The sequence below is a fragment of the Equus przewalskii genome, chromosome 14, assembly GCF_037783145.1.
Source record: "Equus przewalskii isolate Varuska chromosome 14, EquPr2, whole genome shotgun sequence".
In the NCBI taxonomy this organism is placed as follows: Eukaryota; Metazoa; Chordata; class Mammalia; order Perissodactyla; family Equidae; genus Equus; species Equus przewalskii.
The window spans coordinates 70676494-70696502 of NC_091844.1; the positions used below are offsets into that span (position 1 = coordinate 70676494).

The 20009-nt window shown below is 36.9% G+C and overlaps 2 protein-coding genes across 26 annotated transcripts in view; both read right to left on the minus strand.

The window, feature by feature from the left end:
* The window catches only part of NCOA1 (nuclear receptor coactivator 1), a 251118-nt gene that overhangs the window by 38554 nt on the left and 192555 nt on the right, over positions 1-20009 (minus strand). For all 25 annotated transcript variants that reach the window (XM_070573176.1, XM_070573179.1, XM_070573170.1 and 22 more), the window contains 3 exons: positions 15987-16134; positions 13350-14670; positions 10328-10511 (listed from right to left, as the gene is read on the minus strand). In XM_070573176.1, the coding sequence (XP_070429277.1) occupies positions 10328-10511; positions 13350-14670; positions 15987-16134 (1653 nt within the window). The remainder of the gene's footprint in view (positions 1-10327; positions 10512-13349; positions 14671-15986; positions 16135-20009) is intronic.
* Positions 2753-8298, minus strand: LOC139075600 (large ribosomal subunit protein eL19-like). The gene has a single exon (XM_070573194.1). It carries the CDS (start codon positions 3427-3429, stop codon positions 2821-2823), a length of 609 nt encoding a protein of 202 aa, XP_070429295.1. The 5' UTR covers positions 3430-8298; the 3' UTR covers positions 2753-2820.

Below are 20009 nucleotides of genomic sequence, written 5' to 3' on the forward strand. Positions count from 1 at the left end.
TTTTCTCTTAAGGTTTCTAATGGTTATTTGAAATTTCTAAAATGAACAGATATTAATTAATCACTGTTATGGGTTTAACTGTACTCCCTCATATTTCATCCACCCCTCAACCCCTCCCCGCTCTGGTAACCATCAGTTTCCTGTATCTATGAGTCTGTTTCTGTTTTGTTTACATCCAACAAAAGGGGTTAATATCCAAAATATATAAAGAACTTATACAATTTAATATCCAAAAAAACAGACCAAACTCGTTAAAAAATGGGTAAAGAATTTGAATAGATATTTTTTCAAAGAAGACATACAGATGGCCAACAGACACATGAAAAATGCTCAGGATCATTAATCATGAGAGAAATGCAAATCAAAACCACAATGAGATATCACCTCACACCTGTCAGAATGGCTATTACCAAAAAGACAAAAAATACATCAGTTGTTAGCCCAGGTGCCAATCCTTTAAAAAAAAAAAAGACAAAAAATAATAAGTGTAGGTGAGGACAGGAAGAAAAGGTAACTCTCGTACATCATTGGTGGAAATGTACACTGGTGCAGCCACTATGGAAAACAGTATGGAGGTTCCTCAAAAAAATGAAAAATTGAACCACAATATGATTCAGCAACTCCTCTTCTGGGTATTTATCCAAAGAAAACAGAAACACTAATTCAAAGAAATATATGCACCCTTACATTCACTGCAGCATTATTCACAATAGTCAAGATACGGAAGCAACCTAAGTGTTCATAGATGAATGGATAAAGAAGATGAGGCACAGTCATGTGTCACTTAACAAGAGGGATATGTTCTGAGAAATGTGGCGTTAGGTGATTTCATCATCGTTGGAACATCATAGAGTACACTTACACAAACCTAAATGGTACATCCTACCACAGACCATTATAATCTTATGGGACCACCATCATATATATGTTCCATTGTTGACCAAAACCTTGCTATGTGGTGTGTGACTGTATACATATACCCACACAATGGAATATTAGCCATAAAAAAGAATGAAATCTTGTCATTTTCGACAACATGGATGGACCCAGAGGGTATTAAGCCAAGTGAAATAAGACACAGAAAAGACAATTACTGTATGATTTAACTTAAATATGGAATCTAAAAAACAAAACAAACAAAACAAATTCATTTGTAAAAGCAAATAATAATAGCTTTCAATTAAACTTGCCTTCTCTATCACGACAAATGATAAAGAAATCAAATTCTGTAGGATTCTGAAAAACCAAGCATACAAAACCCACCAAACAACAACAATAAGTGCTGATGGGAAAGTAATCACATAATTCCCGTCATTTTTGAAATCAGGAAGTTGTTCAAAGAAGATTATCTAAATCAGTCCCATTGCTCTGCTCCATATATTAATTCCTCAATCCTATTTTGTTTCAGAAATCTAACCTAGATAAATTGTATTTAAGACTCAAAGAAAACTTACATGGCTGTCTACCATCAACACTGAATATTATAAGATAGATAGTTTGACTCAGTAACAAGATACAGTATCTCATTTTACTAGTCTTGATGAGAAAAAATGTTAAGAAAATAAATTGGGGGGCCAGCCCAGTGGTGTAGTGGTTAAGTTCGTGCACTCCGCTTTGGTGGTTCAGGGTTCACAGGTTTGGATCCCAACTGCGGACCAGCACACTGCTCATCAAATCAAGCCATGCTGTGGCAGCATCCCACATACAAAAGAGAGGAAGACTGGAACAGATATTAGCTCAGGGCCAATCTTCCTCATCAAAGAAAAAAAAAGAAAGAAAAGAAAAGAAATAGGATAAAATATTTTCAAAATAAAATAAGATCCATGTTACTAAGTTCGGTGACTAGTAAAAAAAACCCCAAACGAACAAATCAAACTTTGATTCAATTAAAATTTTTGTCTGCATAGGCTGTATGCTTAAAAGAAGTTGTTTGTTTTTTGTTTTTAAAGACTGGCACCTGAGCTAACAACTGTTGCCAATCTTTTTTTTTTTTCTTTTTATCCCCAAATCTCCCCAGTACATAGTTGTATACTTTCAGTTGTGGGTCCTTCTAGTTGTGGCATGTGGGATGCCGCCTCAACGTGGCCTAATAAGTGGTGCCATGTCCACGCCCAGGATCCGAACTGTCAAAACCCTGGGCTGCCGAAGCGGAGCGCACAAACTTAACCAGTTGGCCATGGGGCTGGCCCCAGAAGTTGTTTTTTATTCTAAAAGTCACTTCAACCTTTTAGGACTTCCTTTAGAAACAGACTTCTATAAAAAACTCGAGGACTTGCTGGAATGTTTTAAGAAATATACAAGTTCTCTCTCTCTGTGCAGGAAATAAACCTACTATTTTTGGTCATGCTTGTGTCCCTATCACAAACATGAGTAAGTATGGATATATGTAACACAAGATAGGCACAGTCATCTTTAAAGGGAAGCGTCAACGCGCCTACCAGTCCCTGTGTTGGAGTGAGGCAGCTCAAGTAGGGGAAGAAAACAAGGCCTTAGGGATCCCTGATCAAGTTATTAAGGTTTTTTATCATCTTTGCAAAGAGCTCAACATCATTATTTTCTCCATTTAAAATCTTGTTAAAAAAAAACCTTTATATCCCCATTAGCCACACTGATCCTAGCAAAAAAATATATTATTAAAAAACTTAAAAATTACCACACATGAAGTAGAAAGCATTACCTAGCCCTGAGAGTGGCTTCTGCACATTCTACTCTTCTTCTTTTTTTTTTTTTTTTTTTTGGGCAGACACAGGCTTGTTTTATTGAATGGTTGATCTACCGAACTGTCGAGGCCACTATGTACAGACAAGAAAGGGGGAGGCTTTATTTCTTGGTCTCTTCCTCCTTGGAGAGAGTCTTGATGATTTCCTCTTTCTTGGCCTGGAGCCGCTCTTCGCGGCGCTTGCGTGCTTCCTTGGTCTTAGACCTGCGGGCCTCAGCCTGGTCCGCCAGAAGCTTCTTGCGAGCCTTGTCTGCCTTCAGCTTGTGGATGTGTTCCATGAGAATCCACTTGTTTTTGAACACATTACCCTTCACTTTCAGGTACAGGCTGTGATACATGTGGCGGTCAATCTTCTTAGATTCACAGTATCTTCTAAGCAGCCGGCGCAGGATTCTCATCCTCCTCATCCAGGTTACCTTCTCTGGCATTCGAGCATTGGCAGTACCCTTTCGCTTACCGATGCCCATATGCCTGCCCTTCCGGCGGGCCAAGGTGTTTTTCCGGCATCGAGCCCGGGAATGGACAGTCACAGGCTTCCGGATGATCAGGCCATCTTTGATCAGCTTCCGGATCTGCTGACGGGAGTTGGCATTGGCGATTTCATTGGTCTCATTGGGGTCCAGCCAGACCTTCTTTTTGCCACAGCGGAGGACACTGGAGGCAAGTCTCTTCTGAAGCCTGAGCATACTCATGGCTGCGGCCCTGCACATTCTACTCTTCTAACAGTTGATTCAGTATCTAGTGATTCTGATGTTCACAGTTAATTTTCTTCAGTTGTTGGTAAAGAGGTTTCTGGTTTTATGTTGCATTTGGCTGTAACTATGCACAGCAGTTATAATATTTTATTTTTCTAAATATGATGTAGACAAAGAACCAATTTCTCTAATATAAAAAAAACTCCTATAAATCAATAAGATAAAAACTGAATAATCCAACAGATAAATGGTCAGAGAATATGAACAGGTCACATAAAATCACTGGAAAATGATCAACCTAATTCACAATAAAAGAAATACAGATTAAAACTACATTGAGGGGCCAGCCCTGTGGCCCAAGTGGTTAAGTTCGCGTGCTCTGCTTTGGCAGCCCGGGGTCTCACCAGTTTAAATCCTGGGCACGGACCTAGCAACACTCATCAAGCCATGCTGAGGTGGTGTCCAACGTGCCACAACTAGAAGGAGCCACAACTAGAATATACAACTATGTGCTGGGAGGCTTTGGGGAGAAGAAGGAAAAAAAACCACCTAAATTGAGATAATTAAGAAAATAAAATCATCAGATTGGCAAAGATGAGAAGGTGCATAATTCAACATATTGGAAAGGATGTGGAGAACGAGGAATATTATCAGATAGCATGTAAACTGGTATAATATCTAAGAAGGGCCATTTGGCACAATCTATCTACCCTTGGACCCAGCAACTCTATTCAGAACTTAGAGTTTAGACATAGTCTCATATGTGGTAAATTATCTCTACATAAGATTATTTACTACAGCTTTGTAATAGCAAAAGATGCCTACCAATAGGCACAACACACTAAACGCAACCTCAAAAACAGAGAAATTAAAATGTAGTACATTTCTAACAAAATTCTTTAAACCACTCGGTCACACTGCATGAGTGTGTGTGAGCATGTAAACAGCATGTTTTGAAAGCAGGCAGACTGAGATTTAAATCCTGGTCCTGCATATACTAAGTGGATAACTTCGGGCAAGTTTTTGTCTGTGTGGTTTTTTCCTTTTCATTCTCTGGACCTTAGTTTTCTCATATGTAAACAGACCTAAGGAAATTTTCTGGTTCAATGTGATAAATTTATATTTATCACCCATATTTTATTCTCCCTCCAAAGTTATCACTGAAATAACAAAAGAAAGAAAAACAGGAAAATAAATCTACAGCTGAAGGAAGGGCAAAAGAAATATCACGCCAGCTAAGTAGAACAATGAAGAATTTCTGAAAGATAAAACAGATGGAAACAAACTGATGGTGAAACTTCAACTAAACCAGAAAGCTTACAACAGGACAAAGAAGATTTTCTAAAAAGGGGAATTTGCCCAGAAGAACACCAGAACAACTCCGAGCTCAGTGGTCACTCGAGCGAGTAATGGAACAGGCCACGGGCGACTGCTGGGATAATTAAAAGACAACTGAACAGCTGCCACCAGACCTGCTCTGAGTGCAGCTGACTCTGGCGCCTGCCCATGGGATTAAAGTGGTGAGTACAGGACTCAAAGTGGGAGCCCTGCCCAGGGAATCTCCCAAAGTGGGTGCTAGGGCTGCCATGAGGGATTTCCTCATCACCAACTCCAACTCCCTCACAACAACATCTGAGACACAGCTTCTATAATCAGAACCTACACTCACTGCCAGAGCAAAAGGGTTTCTCACCTTAGCTAAAGAAACACACTAGCTACCGAGATTTTTTACTCTAGGCCTTTTTCAGTATATACAGACAGACAGACCAAATTCACCAAACACTCAAGAAAAGTCAACAGCAGGAAAGAGAGCAAATTTTACAAAGAAAGTAACTGTGAAGAAGAAAGGATTATTACAGAAAATGGATGAGCCTTAAAATAAGTAATATAAATTTATCATCACACAGATTAGTAAGTCTATCATATCCACAAAACATAATAGACTTCTCTGAAAAAGAACAATTTATATCTAGAAATTAGAAACATGATAGTACAATTAAAAGAACTCAATACATGGACTAATGTGCAGAACAGATATGGTTGAAAATTCAGTTTTGATGTGGAAAATCTGAGCCAGAGATTCTCTCAGAATATAGTGCAGAAGGGCAAGGAAAAGTAAAGTATGAGAGAAAAGATAAGTGCTACAGCAGAAAGATCCAGAAGTTCTAACTTGTGTATCTCAGGTGGTGAAAAATGATGATGATAACTAAAGTGTCCTGTGCAACACATTTGTATTTGACACAGTTCAGCTTACAATTGAAGACTAAAGTAAGGAAAGATGCCTGATTTTCCTGGTTGGGCTCAGCTTAAGACATGGGATCAGCCATTCGAGAATGGACTCTGGTTCTAGTAAGAAGTAGTGGTGGACAGCGCAGAGGTTAGAGGGGGCAGAGAATTAGAGACCATTCTTCTCTTCTCTTTATTTTCGCTATCATATTTTTGTCCCCCTTTCTTTTTCCTTTTCTAATCCTTTATTCTCTTTCCTTTCTCCTGCCTAGCTTGTTTCCTTAGCCTTATGCCTCTTCAAATCTTTTTTCTTTCTTGTCTATATGGAAACATTGTAGGCTGGCTGTCTGCACCTATCATCCTCCCCTCATTTACCTCAATATATTCCCCTATCTATGCTTTTAGCCTTCGCCAACACTACAGCACAAGGTTTAACAGATTTTGGCCTATTTACATACTTTTATATACAGAGCTACATTCAGGGGAGGAAATCTCAAGAGAGCAAAAAGAGCTATTTGCCTCAAGACAGGAAAAACACTCCATGTTCACAGACTTGTAGAGCTTGAAGACACTTTCTATTTTTATTAACTTTAATTTTTATCAAATTAAAACATATATATAATTTTAAAAGTTAGAACCAAAAGGTCCCTTATGAATAAAAGCAGTTTCCTGGCTTATCTCTTCCTATCCTTTGGTTATTCCCTTTTCAAGAGGCAACCATTTTCAACTTGTGTAGCTGTTTTCTTAGTGATTTGCCTATTTATTTCTAAAGATGCATATGCTGCGGCTTCTTGAGACCTCAGTTTTAGGTTACTGACTTCCCATCATGATAAACGAGGTCCCAGTTCTCCCACACCCACCCTCTTACTACCTCTTACTTACTATCACAGTTTTTTATCAAATAACAAGTTAATATTTAGATTCTTATGGTTACACAAATATTACTCACTAAGTCATATTGAGCACTATGTTCAGACCTTCTTTCTTGTACCCTCCTTTTTTTTTTCTGGAGTTAACAATTGTCTTATTTTTCTCATTTGCCTGCTTTTCCAGGGGAATTTTTCAGATGCTTCAACATTTTGACATAAATTTATTAGTAATATTTCCTATAAACTCAAGAAGATCAGCTTCATTTCTCCCCTGCAGGCCTCCTTTCCAGAGGAGTCAGGTCCCCTGTTACAATCTGCATGATTGTTCCCTAATCTTGTTGATCAGCTATCATTCTTGGACTTCCTTTCAGATCCTCTGTTTCCCCTGGACCTTCTATCTTCCTCTTTTTTGGTTTTCTCCCTGTTTGCAGAAGTACGCTCTTTAGGACATTCACCAGAAAAGAGGAATATACCTCGCACCATACTCAATGCTTCTTATATCTGAAAATGTCTTTATTCCACCTTCACAACACTAGAAATTTGGATGCCTAATTATAGGTTAGAAATTACTCATCTCAAATATTTCTACAGTAAATTTTATTGATGCATAATTTACATATAATAATACGCACCAATTTTAAGTGCATAGTTTAATAAATTTTGACAAAGGTATAAACCTATAACCTTCCACCTCAATAAAGAAAATAGAACATTTCTATCACATCTAAAATTCCTTCAAGCTCTCTGTTTGCCAGTCTTCTCTTCCTCACCCCAGTACTGGCAGTCAATGACGGACTTTTTTCACTCAGCATATTTTTGAGAATAATTCATGCTATATGTCAGTAGTTCGTTTCTTTTCATTGCTGAGCAGTATTTCACTTTATAAATAAACCATTTCCTTGTTGATGGACATTTAGATTGTTTCCAGTTTGGGGCTATCATGAATAAAGCTGCTGACTATTTGTGGTCAAGTCTTCAATGGGTACATGCTTCCATTTCTCTTCATTAAATACCTATGAGTTGGATTGCTGGGTCACATGGTAAATGCATGTTTAAATTATGAGCAACTGCTGACCAATTTTCCAAATTTGCTTTGCCATTTTACATTCCCACCAGCAATGCAGAAGTTCAGGTTGCTCCACATCTTTGCCATCATTTGGTATTGTCAGTTTTTTAAATTTGGGGTATTTCAATGGATGTGTTGTAGTATTGCATTATAGTTTTAATTTGCATTTCCTTGACGATTAATGATGCTGAACATCTTTTCATGTGCTTATTGGCTATTTTCATACTTTCTTTTATGAAGTGTCTGTTAAAATCCCTTGCCCATTTTCCAGATTGGGCTGATTCCTCTATTATTAACATCTTGCATCAGCCCGGTACATTTGTTAGAACTGATGAGTTAACACTGATACATTTTCATTAACTAAAGTCCATAATTTACATCAGGGTTCACTCTTTGTGCTGTACATTTTATGGGTTTGGACAAATGTATAGTAATATGTATCCACCACTAAAGTATCATACAGAATAGTTTCACTGCTCTAAAAATCACTTTTGCTCCACCTGTTCATCTTTCCTTCTGGCAACCACTGACAATAAATCCCTGGCAACCACTATCTTTTTAATGTCTCCATAGTTCTGCCTTTTCCAGAATGTCATTTAGCTGGAATCATAAAGTATGTAGCCTTTTCAGATTGGCTTCTTTCACTTAGCAATATGCATTAAAGCTTCCTCCAGGTCTTTTCATGGCTTGATAGCTTCCAAGTTTTGGCAATTATGATTCACTGTATGCAATTCACACCTCCTCTCTGAAAGCTTTTAGAATCTTTATCTCTGATGTTCTAGAATTATATGATGATAAGCTTTGGTACAGGTCTTTTGTGTGTGTGTGTTGGGTTCTTGAACCATTTTAATCTGGAGAATTATGTCCTTCAGTTCTAGAAAATTCTTATATTTTTTGTTTGAAAATATCTTCTCTTCAGTTTTTTTCTCCCTTCTCATCGTTTGTTTCTGGAATTCTTATCAATCATTTTTGGCCCTCCTAGATTGATCTGAACTTTCACTTCCTCACCTTCTATTTGTCTTTTGGTCTATTTGTTCTTTCTGAAAGCTTTTCTCAGCTTTATCTTCTACCAATTCTCTTGAAATTTTAAAATTTTGGATATCTAATTTCAAACAGTTCTTTCTTGTTCTTTGTCCCTTTTTTCATCCCATGTTATTCATGGATAAAATATCTTTTCAAAAATTTTAATAGTTGTTTTTAGTCCACGCACTCATTGTACAGTTCCACTGCGGTTTCTTTTGCTCTCTTTCAAGTTGCAGACTTCTCTCAAAGTGGTGATGATCTTTGGCTGTGTCTGTTCAGTTCTCTAAAATGCTAACTGGGAGTAATGAGTGTGAAGCTTGTGTTTTCTGGTAGCCTTCATTGTTGGATGATTAGATGGCAGGATGACCTTTGCACATCAGAAAGCTTCCCTTTCATACCCATAACCAGACAGCTTTCTGGCCATTTAATGTCTCCTGAGATAACTCCCATGTTGAATGAGAAAGGGGACAGGATCAAACCAATCAACAAGCAGACTTTCATTTTATCACCTTTCAGCCTTGCACCTTATTTCTTTACCTAACTGTGCCTGATATCCTAGAGTCTGGAGCCTCTCAGTTTCAAATTCGAAGAGACTTCTGAAGTCATTTCATCTAATTCTTATTTTACAGATAAAGAGAATGAGGCTCAGAAAATTCATTTGCTTAAGGTAACACTGTTAATAAATGGAGAATATGAGACTTGAACGTAGGTTCCTGCTCTAATCTAGTGTTCCGGTCAGCTGAAAAACTGCTTCCAAAAATGTCAGAGATGACTCAAGATTTTTCTTTCTGGCTGCCTGGAAATCCTGGTAAGTCTTCAGGAATTGTGTATGACAGCTAAAAGCTGCAGTAAGACTGAAATAAATGAATTCCACATCTGCTCCCATCTTCTGACTTAGGTTAGGAACCCAGGCAAATTTTGAAAGTGAACTGGTTAGTTTCCTTTAGTTTCATAGTCACACAATAGAATTATCACCACTGTTTTTTTCAGCTTCAAAATTTGATGGTTAAAAAAAATCTTGACAGGCCTACCTTCATGAATTTGAACTATTATACTATGAAAAGTGTCTCCTGATCAGGAGAATGCTAACCTGGGATAGAGCACCAGTAACCTATTTTAACACAGATGTCTCCTAAACAGTGCTCCAAGGAAAACGCATTCTTTGGGGTAACCTGTATTACCTGAGAAAAGGAATTCTATAATCAAGAAAGTTTGGTAAATGCTGGGTTAAAGAAATCTAAACTGGTTTCTTTAACACAGGACTTCTTAAAACCTTTAATATGCACTATAGAACTTCTATAGGAGAATGGTGTATGTGCCCTGTAGTATTTTCCCAGTGTATTTCAGCACAACATCCTTTTTTTCCAATTCATAGGACTAGTGCTCAAGGAAGACAGTTTGGGAAACATAATCTGACCCAATATTATATTTCTGAAAGTCCTGTTATGGAATGTTTTGGATAAGAACACAAAATTACTCTCCTTAATATCAACTGCTTGCCTTGATGCTAATTACAAAAAGGCAGGGGTTATACTATAATCTAAAATATACACAATGAGCAAAATTCATATGTTTAAAAGTAACTGTATGTTATTTATAGTAGCATTAATGAAAAGAAAGATCTTTCACTCTCAACAAACAAAATGTCTGTGCACTAATGGTGAGAGACAAAGCCCTAACCCACATTATCATAAAACATTTAAAGTGAAGTTTTCTCCCCAACACATACTATTCAGCCTTGAAGTGGTGGGTCTGGCAGTGGTGGACTGAAGTGAAGCTGGCAGGATCTCTGACTTGATGGGTACACTGGTGACCGCACCATCCATCCTCTCTGTCTCACATAAGCCTGGTAACTGTGCTGCCTTCTCCAGCGTGGGCAGTAACTGATCAAACTGGTCAAGGTCAGCTGTAAACTAAGAACAGAAACCAAAGTTAGAGGAAATATATTCTACACTTTCACCTGAAACAATGTAGGAAAAAAGTTTTCTTTTAAACTCCATGAATTAAGTGTGATCAAGAGAGAATGAGGAAGGAAGAAATAATCAGAAAGATTGAGGCCTCATTGAAATTACATGACCTAACACTGGAAAAAAGTTTGGATGCTTATGATATTAATATACTGCAGGATATAAGATAAAATACACACAGTATTTATCTACTACATCTTGGTATAAAATACATGCACTGGAAAAAGACTGGACTGGAAGGAAGTGTCAAGAGTACTGTGTTATGATGATGGCATCATGGTTAATTTTTTTCTGTCATATTTTTCAAAATTTTGTAAAATGACTTACTTTATGATGGAATTAAAAAGAAATTTACACTGACAATTTTAAGTTTGGGAAACTTTCTTACAAACAGTGTATCTGCTTCAAAGATCCCAGACAGGTCGCTTTCTACTTAAGGAAAACATATCTTCTAGAATAGATAGAAAATTCCTACATCTGTCTCAAGTTATACAGAAGAAAAAACTGGCTTTTATTTCACAAGATGATTCTACTATGATTACTTTAAGATAATTCATCAACATAAAATGTCTACTTGTTTGGGTTTTGTTATTTAACTCAACTAAAATCTATGTTTCTAGACTGTACAAATAGAATTATATATATGTATTTTTTAAAAGTCTGGCTTCTTTCACTTAACATTACATTTCTGAAGTTCAGACATCTTGTTGCATGTAGCAATAGTTCATTTGTTCTCATTGCTGAATAGTATCCCATTGTATGAATATGCTACAATATATTTATCTTTTCTACTGTGATGGATTTGGGGATGCTTCCAGTTTTTGGCTAATACAAATAAAGCTATTATGAACATTTTTGAACATGTCTTTTGTTGCACATGTGCAAAAAGTACTAACCATAAAGGAAAAAATTGACAAACTGGACTACATTAAAATGAAGAACTTAATTTCATCAACAAACACCATTAAGAGAAAGAAAAGGCAAGGCACAGCATAGAGAAGATAGCTGCAAACATATAACCAATAAAGGACTCATCCAAATTATGTAAAGAACTCTTATCGGTTAATAAGAAAAAGACAACGTATTGGGAAAATGGACAAGACATTTGAATAGGCAATTCACAAAAGAAGATATCCAAATGACCAATAAACATTTATCAGGGAAATGCAAGTTAAAACTGTGAGACACCACTACACACACTCTAGAATGGATAAAATTTAAAAGACTGACAATACCAAGTATTAGCAAGGACAGAACAACTAGAAAGAATTCTCACACAGTAGGAAAACTGACATTATCTACTAAAGATGAACATATACATATCTTATGATCCTGCAATTCTCAGGGGCCTGCAAAACTCAGAAGAAATGCACATACATGTGCACCAAAACAGATGTACCAGGATTGTACACAATGGCATTACTGTATAAAGCTGTTACTTTTAAAGTTAATTTTAGACTGAGAATTTTCATATAATTACTATTTAGAGCTGTTTTTCAGGTTAAAACATGGATATTAGTTTGGTTGTACCAAGAAACACGAAATACAGTGTAATCCTAAAGGAGCAGACACGTAACAAAATAACCAAAATAGTCTTATTCTAAACAGCAAACAGAGACAATACGGAGCACCATGAGAGCAAGAGGAAGGAAATGTATAAACAGGGCTACTGGGAAGGCTTTTACAGAGACGATTTCTAAACTGGTTTGTGAAGGATGAGTCGAAGTTCAGACACAGAAAGGAGAGCAAGGTAGAAGATGCTTAGAAGAGACATGACTTATCCTAGGAATAGCAAGGACTTCCATGTGCCTAGAATGCAGTATACCTGAAGGAAGAGGGAGACTTCTTTGAGATGAGGGCAGAAAATAAGGTTGCTTCAAGACCAAGGGACCTATGCATACTAAGTGTGAATCCTGTTTCACAATGGGAGAGTTTTATTGATAAGCTTCTTTGTAAATACATTTTCAACTATTTCATGGTCTATATTCTGTCTGAATAATTTGTAAGCTCCCAGAGGGGAGGGACGTATTTTCTGTCTTTTTTAAATTCCTTCAGAGTCCACAGCAATCATTCAACAAATGAAGCTGCCTGTTAATTTTCACCCGACCCCCACCTCAGCCTAAGCATAGAGGTTCCTAATTCATAACAATTTATGTAAAGGTTTATTTATATTTACTTCTGTTTCAGGGTGTGCTATACACCCACTACCCAGAATACTCCAAGTTCCTATTCAGATGGGGGTTGAGTGTGCTGAGAATTAGACGAGAAGGAAAACAGCCTTACAAAATGCTTCAAATGAAATTAAATAGCAAAGCAAGCCAGACCAGGCAGGCTTGTCCAACCCCTCCCATTTCTCTCCCATTTCATTTACATCAGAGGTTCCCAAACTTAGGTATACTTCAGAGTTCTCTGGGGAGTTTCTTCAAAATACAGATTTCTGGGTTCTATTCTCAGAGAGCTGGATTCAATAGGTGGAGTTGGAAGGAAGGGGCTGGCAAGGTATTTTTAAAAATCTCCAGAGATGTGAACTCTGATTTTATAGAAAGAAAGAAACATCTACTTTCTTAGAATGCCGTCTTAACACTGTACCCTTCCAAATTTCCAAAGAGATCTTTCGAGGGCATCTTATGATTTTTCAACCATTGATACTAACTTTTAATAGATGCTCAATGTATAGGACAAAATATGGTCTGATTCCAAACCCTGGTCTATGGTTGAAATAAGATAACTGGAAAGGAAAAAATAACTAGGTATGTTCATTCTGTGAAGTAAGAAATTACCTACCTGGCTCTGGGCCTCCAGTTTTATCTCCTCAGGAGCAGGTTTGGTCATTGGGGTTGGGTTTGTGTTACAAGGATCCATCTGTTCTTTCTTTTCCACTTTCACCTTTACATCATCCAGGCTCAGGTTTGGAGTTGATCTTAAATCTTTCTCATCTTTATCTAAAAGGTAGCGCAGAAGCTGATGGTCTTTTGATTCTTTTTTCTTTGAAGCATCCAGTTCTACTTTTATACTGGAGTTCCCTTGTACCTGTCCAGTCACTGACACAGAAGTAGATGCACTGTCCTTTTTATCAGGCTCCACAGACAAAGTGGTGATATCCGAGGGGCTACCCTCCTGTAAGAGCCGGTGTAAAATTTTGTGCCGCTCTGTCAGTGAGCTATGAGAGGAGGGGCAAGAACCGCTTGAAGAGTTAGCAGAGGCAGAGCTGGAAGTGCCTGTGCAAGACAGTACCTCTTTGCAACTTGTGTCTATATCAGCATGCCGTAACTGCTGCTCTGCAGTTGTTGTCAAAAGCTGCACTAGTTTATGACTGGTTTGAGAGTACTTATTGTCTCCATCTGAGAGTCTGTCATTGTTATGGAGAAGCCCAGAATCCAGAGGTTTGCCATCACTAGAGCTGTTATCAGACTGAATCATTTCATTTAAAATGGATGCAATCTCTTTGTTATCTTTGGACTCAGTTTTTGCTGGTTGTATATTTAATCTGCTGGGTGAATTCTGTGAGCTCATCTGCCGGAGGACTGGAGAAGTGGCAGAGAAGCCAACAGAGTTATTGGGTCCTTCATTCATACTCTGTAAAGATGTTACTGGGATGTTTGAATAAGATCGGTTACTACTATTACACGTAGTACTTGTCATGCCAACGGGGGAGCTTAATGTTGGAATATTAGGAGGAAATGAATTGTTTGGCATCCTGGGCCTTGTTGCCAATCCAGAACTAACTTGTCTCCTTGGAGACATGAACTGTGCAAGGGATATTCCTGTACCTTCCATAGAAGAATTACTGAGGTTTAAAGAGGGATTAGTGCTCTGGGAATTGGCCTGTCCCTGGTTTAAGGCAACACTGGCTACAATTGGATTTCCAGGTGAGCATCCAAAATTCCCTTGACTGTTGCTAGAATTACTATGACTGCTGCTATGAAGGTCTGAGCTCTGTTGGCGGTTTACTCTGGCGGATACCATGTTGCTGTTGGATGGTGGCAATGTGGAAGTACGGGCCACACCATGAGCTGGAGAGATACTAGGAGTGACGGAGGGGTTTACTCGGGGAATTGACATTCCAGAACTAGTGTCATCTTGAGGAGAAAGACCACTGTGTTCCCTGGGGAGGGGGAAAGACATTATTATTCAAACATCTTTATTGGTTCCCATTAAAATATTTTTTATTATGCATATTATAACATAAGACCATTAACCTCATTAATATTGCAAGCTATCAAGTAAAGAGCTTTTGTATGACTTTAAATTAAGGAAAAACAGTGGACTGTTACTACTATTGTGAAATAATAGCGCCATTTCATAGTAAATAGTGCTTATGGCCCAGTGAATTTGATAACAGTTTGAGTTATCTGGGAAAGAAATCTTTCTTAGTCTTGGAAAAAAATCCAACATATGTACTTTTAAACTTTTCTAAGTTTAATACAAGTAATTAACATTACAATAATACTTTCGTTTGAAAGAGAAACTTCCCAAATCTCTATTTACAAATATTTACTCATGACTCCCTCGTTACAGCTTTTAAGTATTTCAACTCCAAAGAGGAAGACTGGGTAAGGAAAATACTGTGTCACTGATGCAAAAATTAAAAAGGGTGATATGTAGACATAGCAGATGTTTTGAAAGAGGAATCACAATATGAAAAAAGAACTGTGCTAATTCCACTCACAAGCATAAATTAAACTAAAATTAGAAAAAAACAGAATACTGCATTCAGATTTTCATCAAGTTCTTTACTCAAATCCATAATTATGACAACAGAATTGTGACTGGTATTACCATGTTCCAATAAGTAAATATATCAAATGAGGAAAGGATGAAGTGAGGGGAAATGTCTTTGTTTTTGTTTAATGCTAAATTTTAAATAGTTGTAAATGTAGGGTTTTGAATAATTCATAGGATAAAAAAATAGTTCCACAAATTTACCACATATATCAGTGTAAAACATATTTAGAGAGAGAACAAATTAGAGGAAATGACATCCAAAAATCTCAAGTTGATAGTTTAATGATTTGTAGTTTGAGAAACTGTCAACTTGAACTCAGGAGCCATCAAATTTACCCTAATGAAAATAAAGCATTTTAAAAAATAAAGACAATAATGCTTCCAAAGTTTGGAATCTTTTATAAGACCATAAGTTCATATATGGAAAGCTGGAAATTTTTAGCTATCTTTTTGGTTTTTACCCCTAAAACACACATTTTCAGCCTCACCTTTCCTGTCTCCCTTTTAACAACAAAGCTACTGTTAGGCGACAAAACTATAAAACCCAGTATGGATATACTGATTATATATTCATCGTACTAGGTTAATGCCTAATTTGGAATTTTTGTTTTCTAGCCATCAAGAGTACAAAAAAATTTTCTCTAAGAAGAGATATGTGAACTGACTTATTTCATATGAAGCTCTCCAAATAAGTACCTGTCGATGATATGAATTCCCATGATGAAAGGTTGCATGTCTGGACTTTGAGGGTAGCAAAGTTTACACTTGGTGTGGGCGCTAAGCATTGTCCCATCATTCAATATGAATCTATAGGATGGGCTGGAGGCAGTGCCACGAGTCATCACTGTTTCAAACAAAAGAGAAACCTAGTTAAAATTCTGACACTTGTACTTTGGGCAAAGGAGAGTTACCAAGCCTTATTTATACCTAGAACCTCATTTTAAATGCCTGCTCAGACTCAAAATAAGGAATAGTTCAGACAAAGCAGATATCTGAGGGGGAAAAAATGATTCTGGTTGAAAAACACAATCTGACGACAAGTTTTAATTTAGTCCTACTTGAATGGGTGCCTCCTCACTATAACGATTAGGAAGAAACCCCAAACCAGGGAAAAAAAATCAATCTTAATTTTTCCCCATAATGTGGCAGCTCTTCACAGTGGATTTATTGTTATTAAATAACTTATTACTTATTAAGTATCCACTAAAAGTACCAGGAAGTAACCTTCTCCCCTCTCACTTTCAGTATTATCTCTAATAAGTTTTTTTTCTTTTACTAGCTGGTTTATGAATAACAGCTTCATTGAGATATAATTCACATACCATAAAATTCACCTTCTAAGTTTTGATTAGTTGGCAGAGTTCCTTAACTAAAATTCAAATTTAATTTTTCACTTAGGAATGTGAATCACTAAGGTCCTGCTTGACAAACTATTATATTCATATATATGTATTATTTTTGATGTTTGAATTTAGTTTAGTAAGCAAACTAAGATAAAGCCAAGGATTACAAATGGAAGAAAAACTAGGTCACGGCAGCCAAATCATTATATAAAAAACATAATTTACTTTTGTCTTCAAGCTTTATTAACAGCAGACAAAATTGCAACCATACTGGTATTTATTAAATACATAAAGTCTACACCAGACTACCAAGTAAGAAAATGTCATTGCTGTCTTAATAATAGAATAGAATTCTATTTTAAGGAAAATTTAATAGGTAGATTCAGCTATACCAACGTTAAAAATCATATCCACTGAAACACAAGAATCACTACCACAAAAGACTATTATACTATAGCCTATAAAAAACGTTAGTCCTATTTTTCAAAGACATTTCAGAAAGGGCTTCAATTACATTTTAAAGACGTGAAAAAGACTTAAAATGACCGATTAATAAATAATTTTTGAAGCTACATATTACTTTAAGTAAAGAGAAGACGTGCTATTTTGTCTTGGATATACCATATAAACTGAAGAGGGCATAATCTGTTGTAAATCTATACCATACACAAATCTGCCTAAGTACCCAAACCAGGATATAAACTAAATTAAAAGGACTAAGATTTATGTCCAACGAACCACATTCCTTACCCACCTGGCAATTTCAGCCAAATCACTGGCATATTTACCAAATATAACACATGGAGAAATTTAGTATCTGACAAGATAATAAATGATGAAAAAGAGTCTTCAGTGGAAACCGTTAATTTTTGTGTAAGGATAAAAGTAAATGCTTGCTATAGGAAAACTCTAAAAAACTATTAACAATTCCCAACTGTTAATAGATACTTATTTTTATTTATTTATTTATTTTCGATGAAGATTAACCCTGAGCTAACATCCACCGCCAATCCTCCTCTTTTTCCTGAGGAAGATTAGCCCTGAGCTAACATCTGTGCCCATCTCCCTCTATTTTATATATGGGACGCCTACCACAGCATGTCTTGATATGTGGTGCATAGGTTCACCACGGGATCCAAACTGGCTAACCCGGGGCTGCTGAAGCAGAGTGCGTGAACTTAACCTCTACGCCACCAGGCCGGTCCCCCAACTGTTAATATATTTTTAACAATATATTTTGGAAAATAGAACTACAACAACAAAAACAGCGGCTTTTTAAGATAAATTATTAACCTGAGACAATGATAAAGCTACAGATATATAAAGAGCCAGACAAAATACAATGTATTTGATGCTATTTTGCTTATGTCATTTAGTCTATTTTCTCCATCATTGTTTATTGCTCTTTAGCTAAGATCTCCTCATTTCTGCTGGAAAACACTTACTGGCTCTTCACCATTAAGCTGCACTGAGCCACATGTGGCTATTTAAACTTAAAATTAAATAAAATTGAAAATTCAGTTCCTCAGTCACACTAGCCACATTTCAAGTACTCAATGGCCGCATGTGGCTAGTGGTTACCATACTGAACAGCACAGCTCTATACAATCTGACTTCAACTTGCATTTCCAATCTTATTTCTCATTGCTTCCTAAACATTTCTTCTATATCCCTTTGAATAGGAGGTAGATAACTTCTGACACACTTTTCTTCTTCAGCTAGATGAAATATGAGGGCTAGTACTGTGCCCCATTCTTGTTTTTGACTCTCCATTGAATCTTGCACGATGCTTTGCATATAAAATCATCCAGTGGGTACTTGCTGATTGATCCTCAACTTGAATCTCATCTAAATAGGTTAATATTGACTTGTGATCAACTACCATAACTTTTCTTTAAAGGATTTTAAATCTTAGCTATGTTCCCACATTCTTATATCTCAATTTATGTTTTTGCTCTTGTAGGAATCTAGACTTACTTTTGTAATGGAAATTAATGGAGAGAAATTTCTTGATTTATTGACAAGCCCTATAAAGTGAGAAAGAACTAGAAACTCAGGCTAGCATGGGAACACTAAGATACTGTGGACTACAGAAACTTCAATAGTCCTTTGGTAATTATGTTGCCTTAACTTGTAGGACTATATCTAAACTTGTAAAAATTTCCAAATTGGAAAACTCCTATTAACATAATACAGGAAATGATTACACTTTAAGTTTTGAAGTTAGATTATTTCTTTTGGATGATAATGTGTAGAATAAGACAATACATCATAACTGACACAGTCATTATTTGAAATGAAAAAAGGCCATATTAAATATAGTAAAACCTTAATTAATTAGAACCTAATTAAGACTCCAGGTTAACTAAAATTCTTCAGGTGCTCAATTGTTCAGAGAGAGAGATAAAAAGGAAGGCAGCACGGATCAATGAAAAGAATAAAAGCACAGCAGTCAGATTCAGACTTGAACCCTGACTTTGTCATTTACAAGTTTAGGATTTAATGATGCAAATTAACCTTTGTCCATCACCACTAAAATGCAGCCAGAATGTTGTGAGAGAATATCTAGCACGGAGCCTAGTACACAGCAGGTATTGAATGAATATTTCCTGAATAAAATCAAAGAAAAAACAAATAACAAATAAGCAGCTTCCAAAGGCCACATGTCCTGAGTCACATACACATTCAGCCAATCCCTAGACCCTATTTACACCAATTGCTTCATTCAACTCTATACAGCAATCACTAATATTCTGAATTATGACATGAGTAAGGAAGTACAATTGTTTACAGAGCTGGTTGGATAAATATTTGCTCTGCACACCAAACTTTCCCCATAAGTGGGTTTCAAACGAAACTATTTGGAATCTCATTTTGATCACAGGTCCTGGCCTTGCTTTCTTCTTTTTTTTTTTTTTGAGGAAGATTAGCCCTGAGCTAACATCTGCCACCAATCCTCCTCTTTTTGCTGAGGAAGACTGGCCCTGAGCTAACATCCGTGCCCATCTTCCTCTGCTTTATATGTGGGACGACTGCCAGGCACGGCTTGTGAAGTAGTGCCCTGTCCGCACCTGGGATCCGAACTGGTGAACCCCGGATTGCCGAAGCAGAACGTGCAAACTTAACTGCTGGGCCACTGGGCCGGCCCTGTGGCCTTGCTTTCTAATCTAGTCTTGTCAGGTATATAGCTAGTATTTTGATCCCCGACTCCTGTGTCCATTTCCAAAGTTTCTACATTTAGTGGGGAGGGATATTATTGATGTGGTAAATTATTGACACCCCAGGAACTCTTCAAAGAACCTTTAAAATGGCAACTATTATTCGCCCTGGAATAGGCCTCAACAGAGCTATGAAACAAAGGAAACCATTTCTCTGG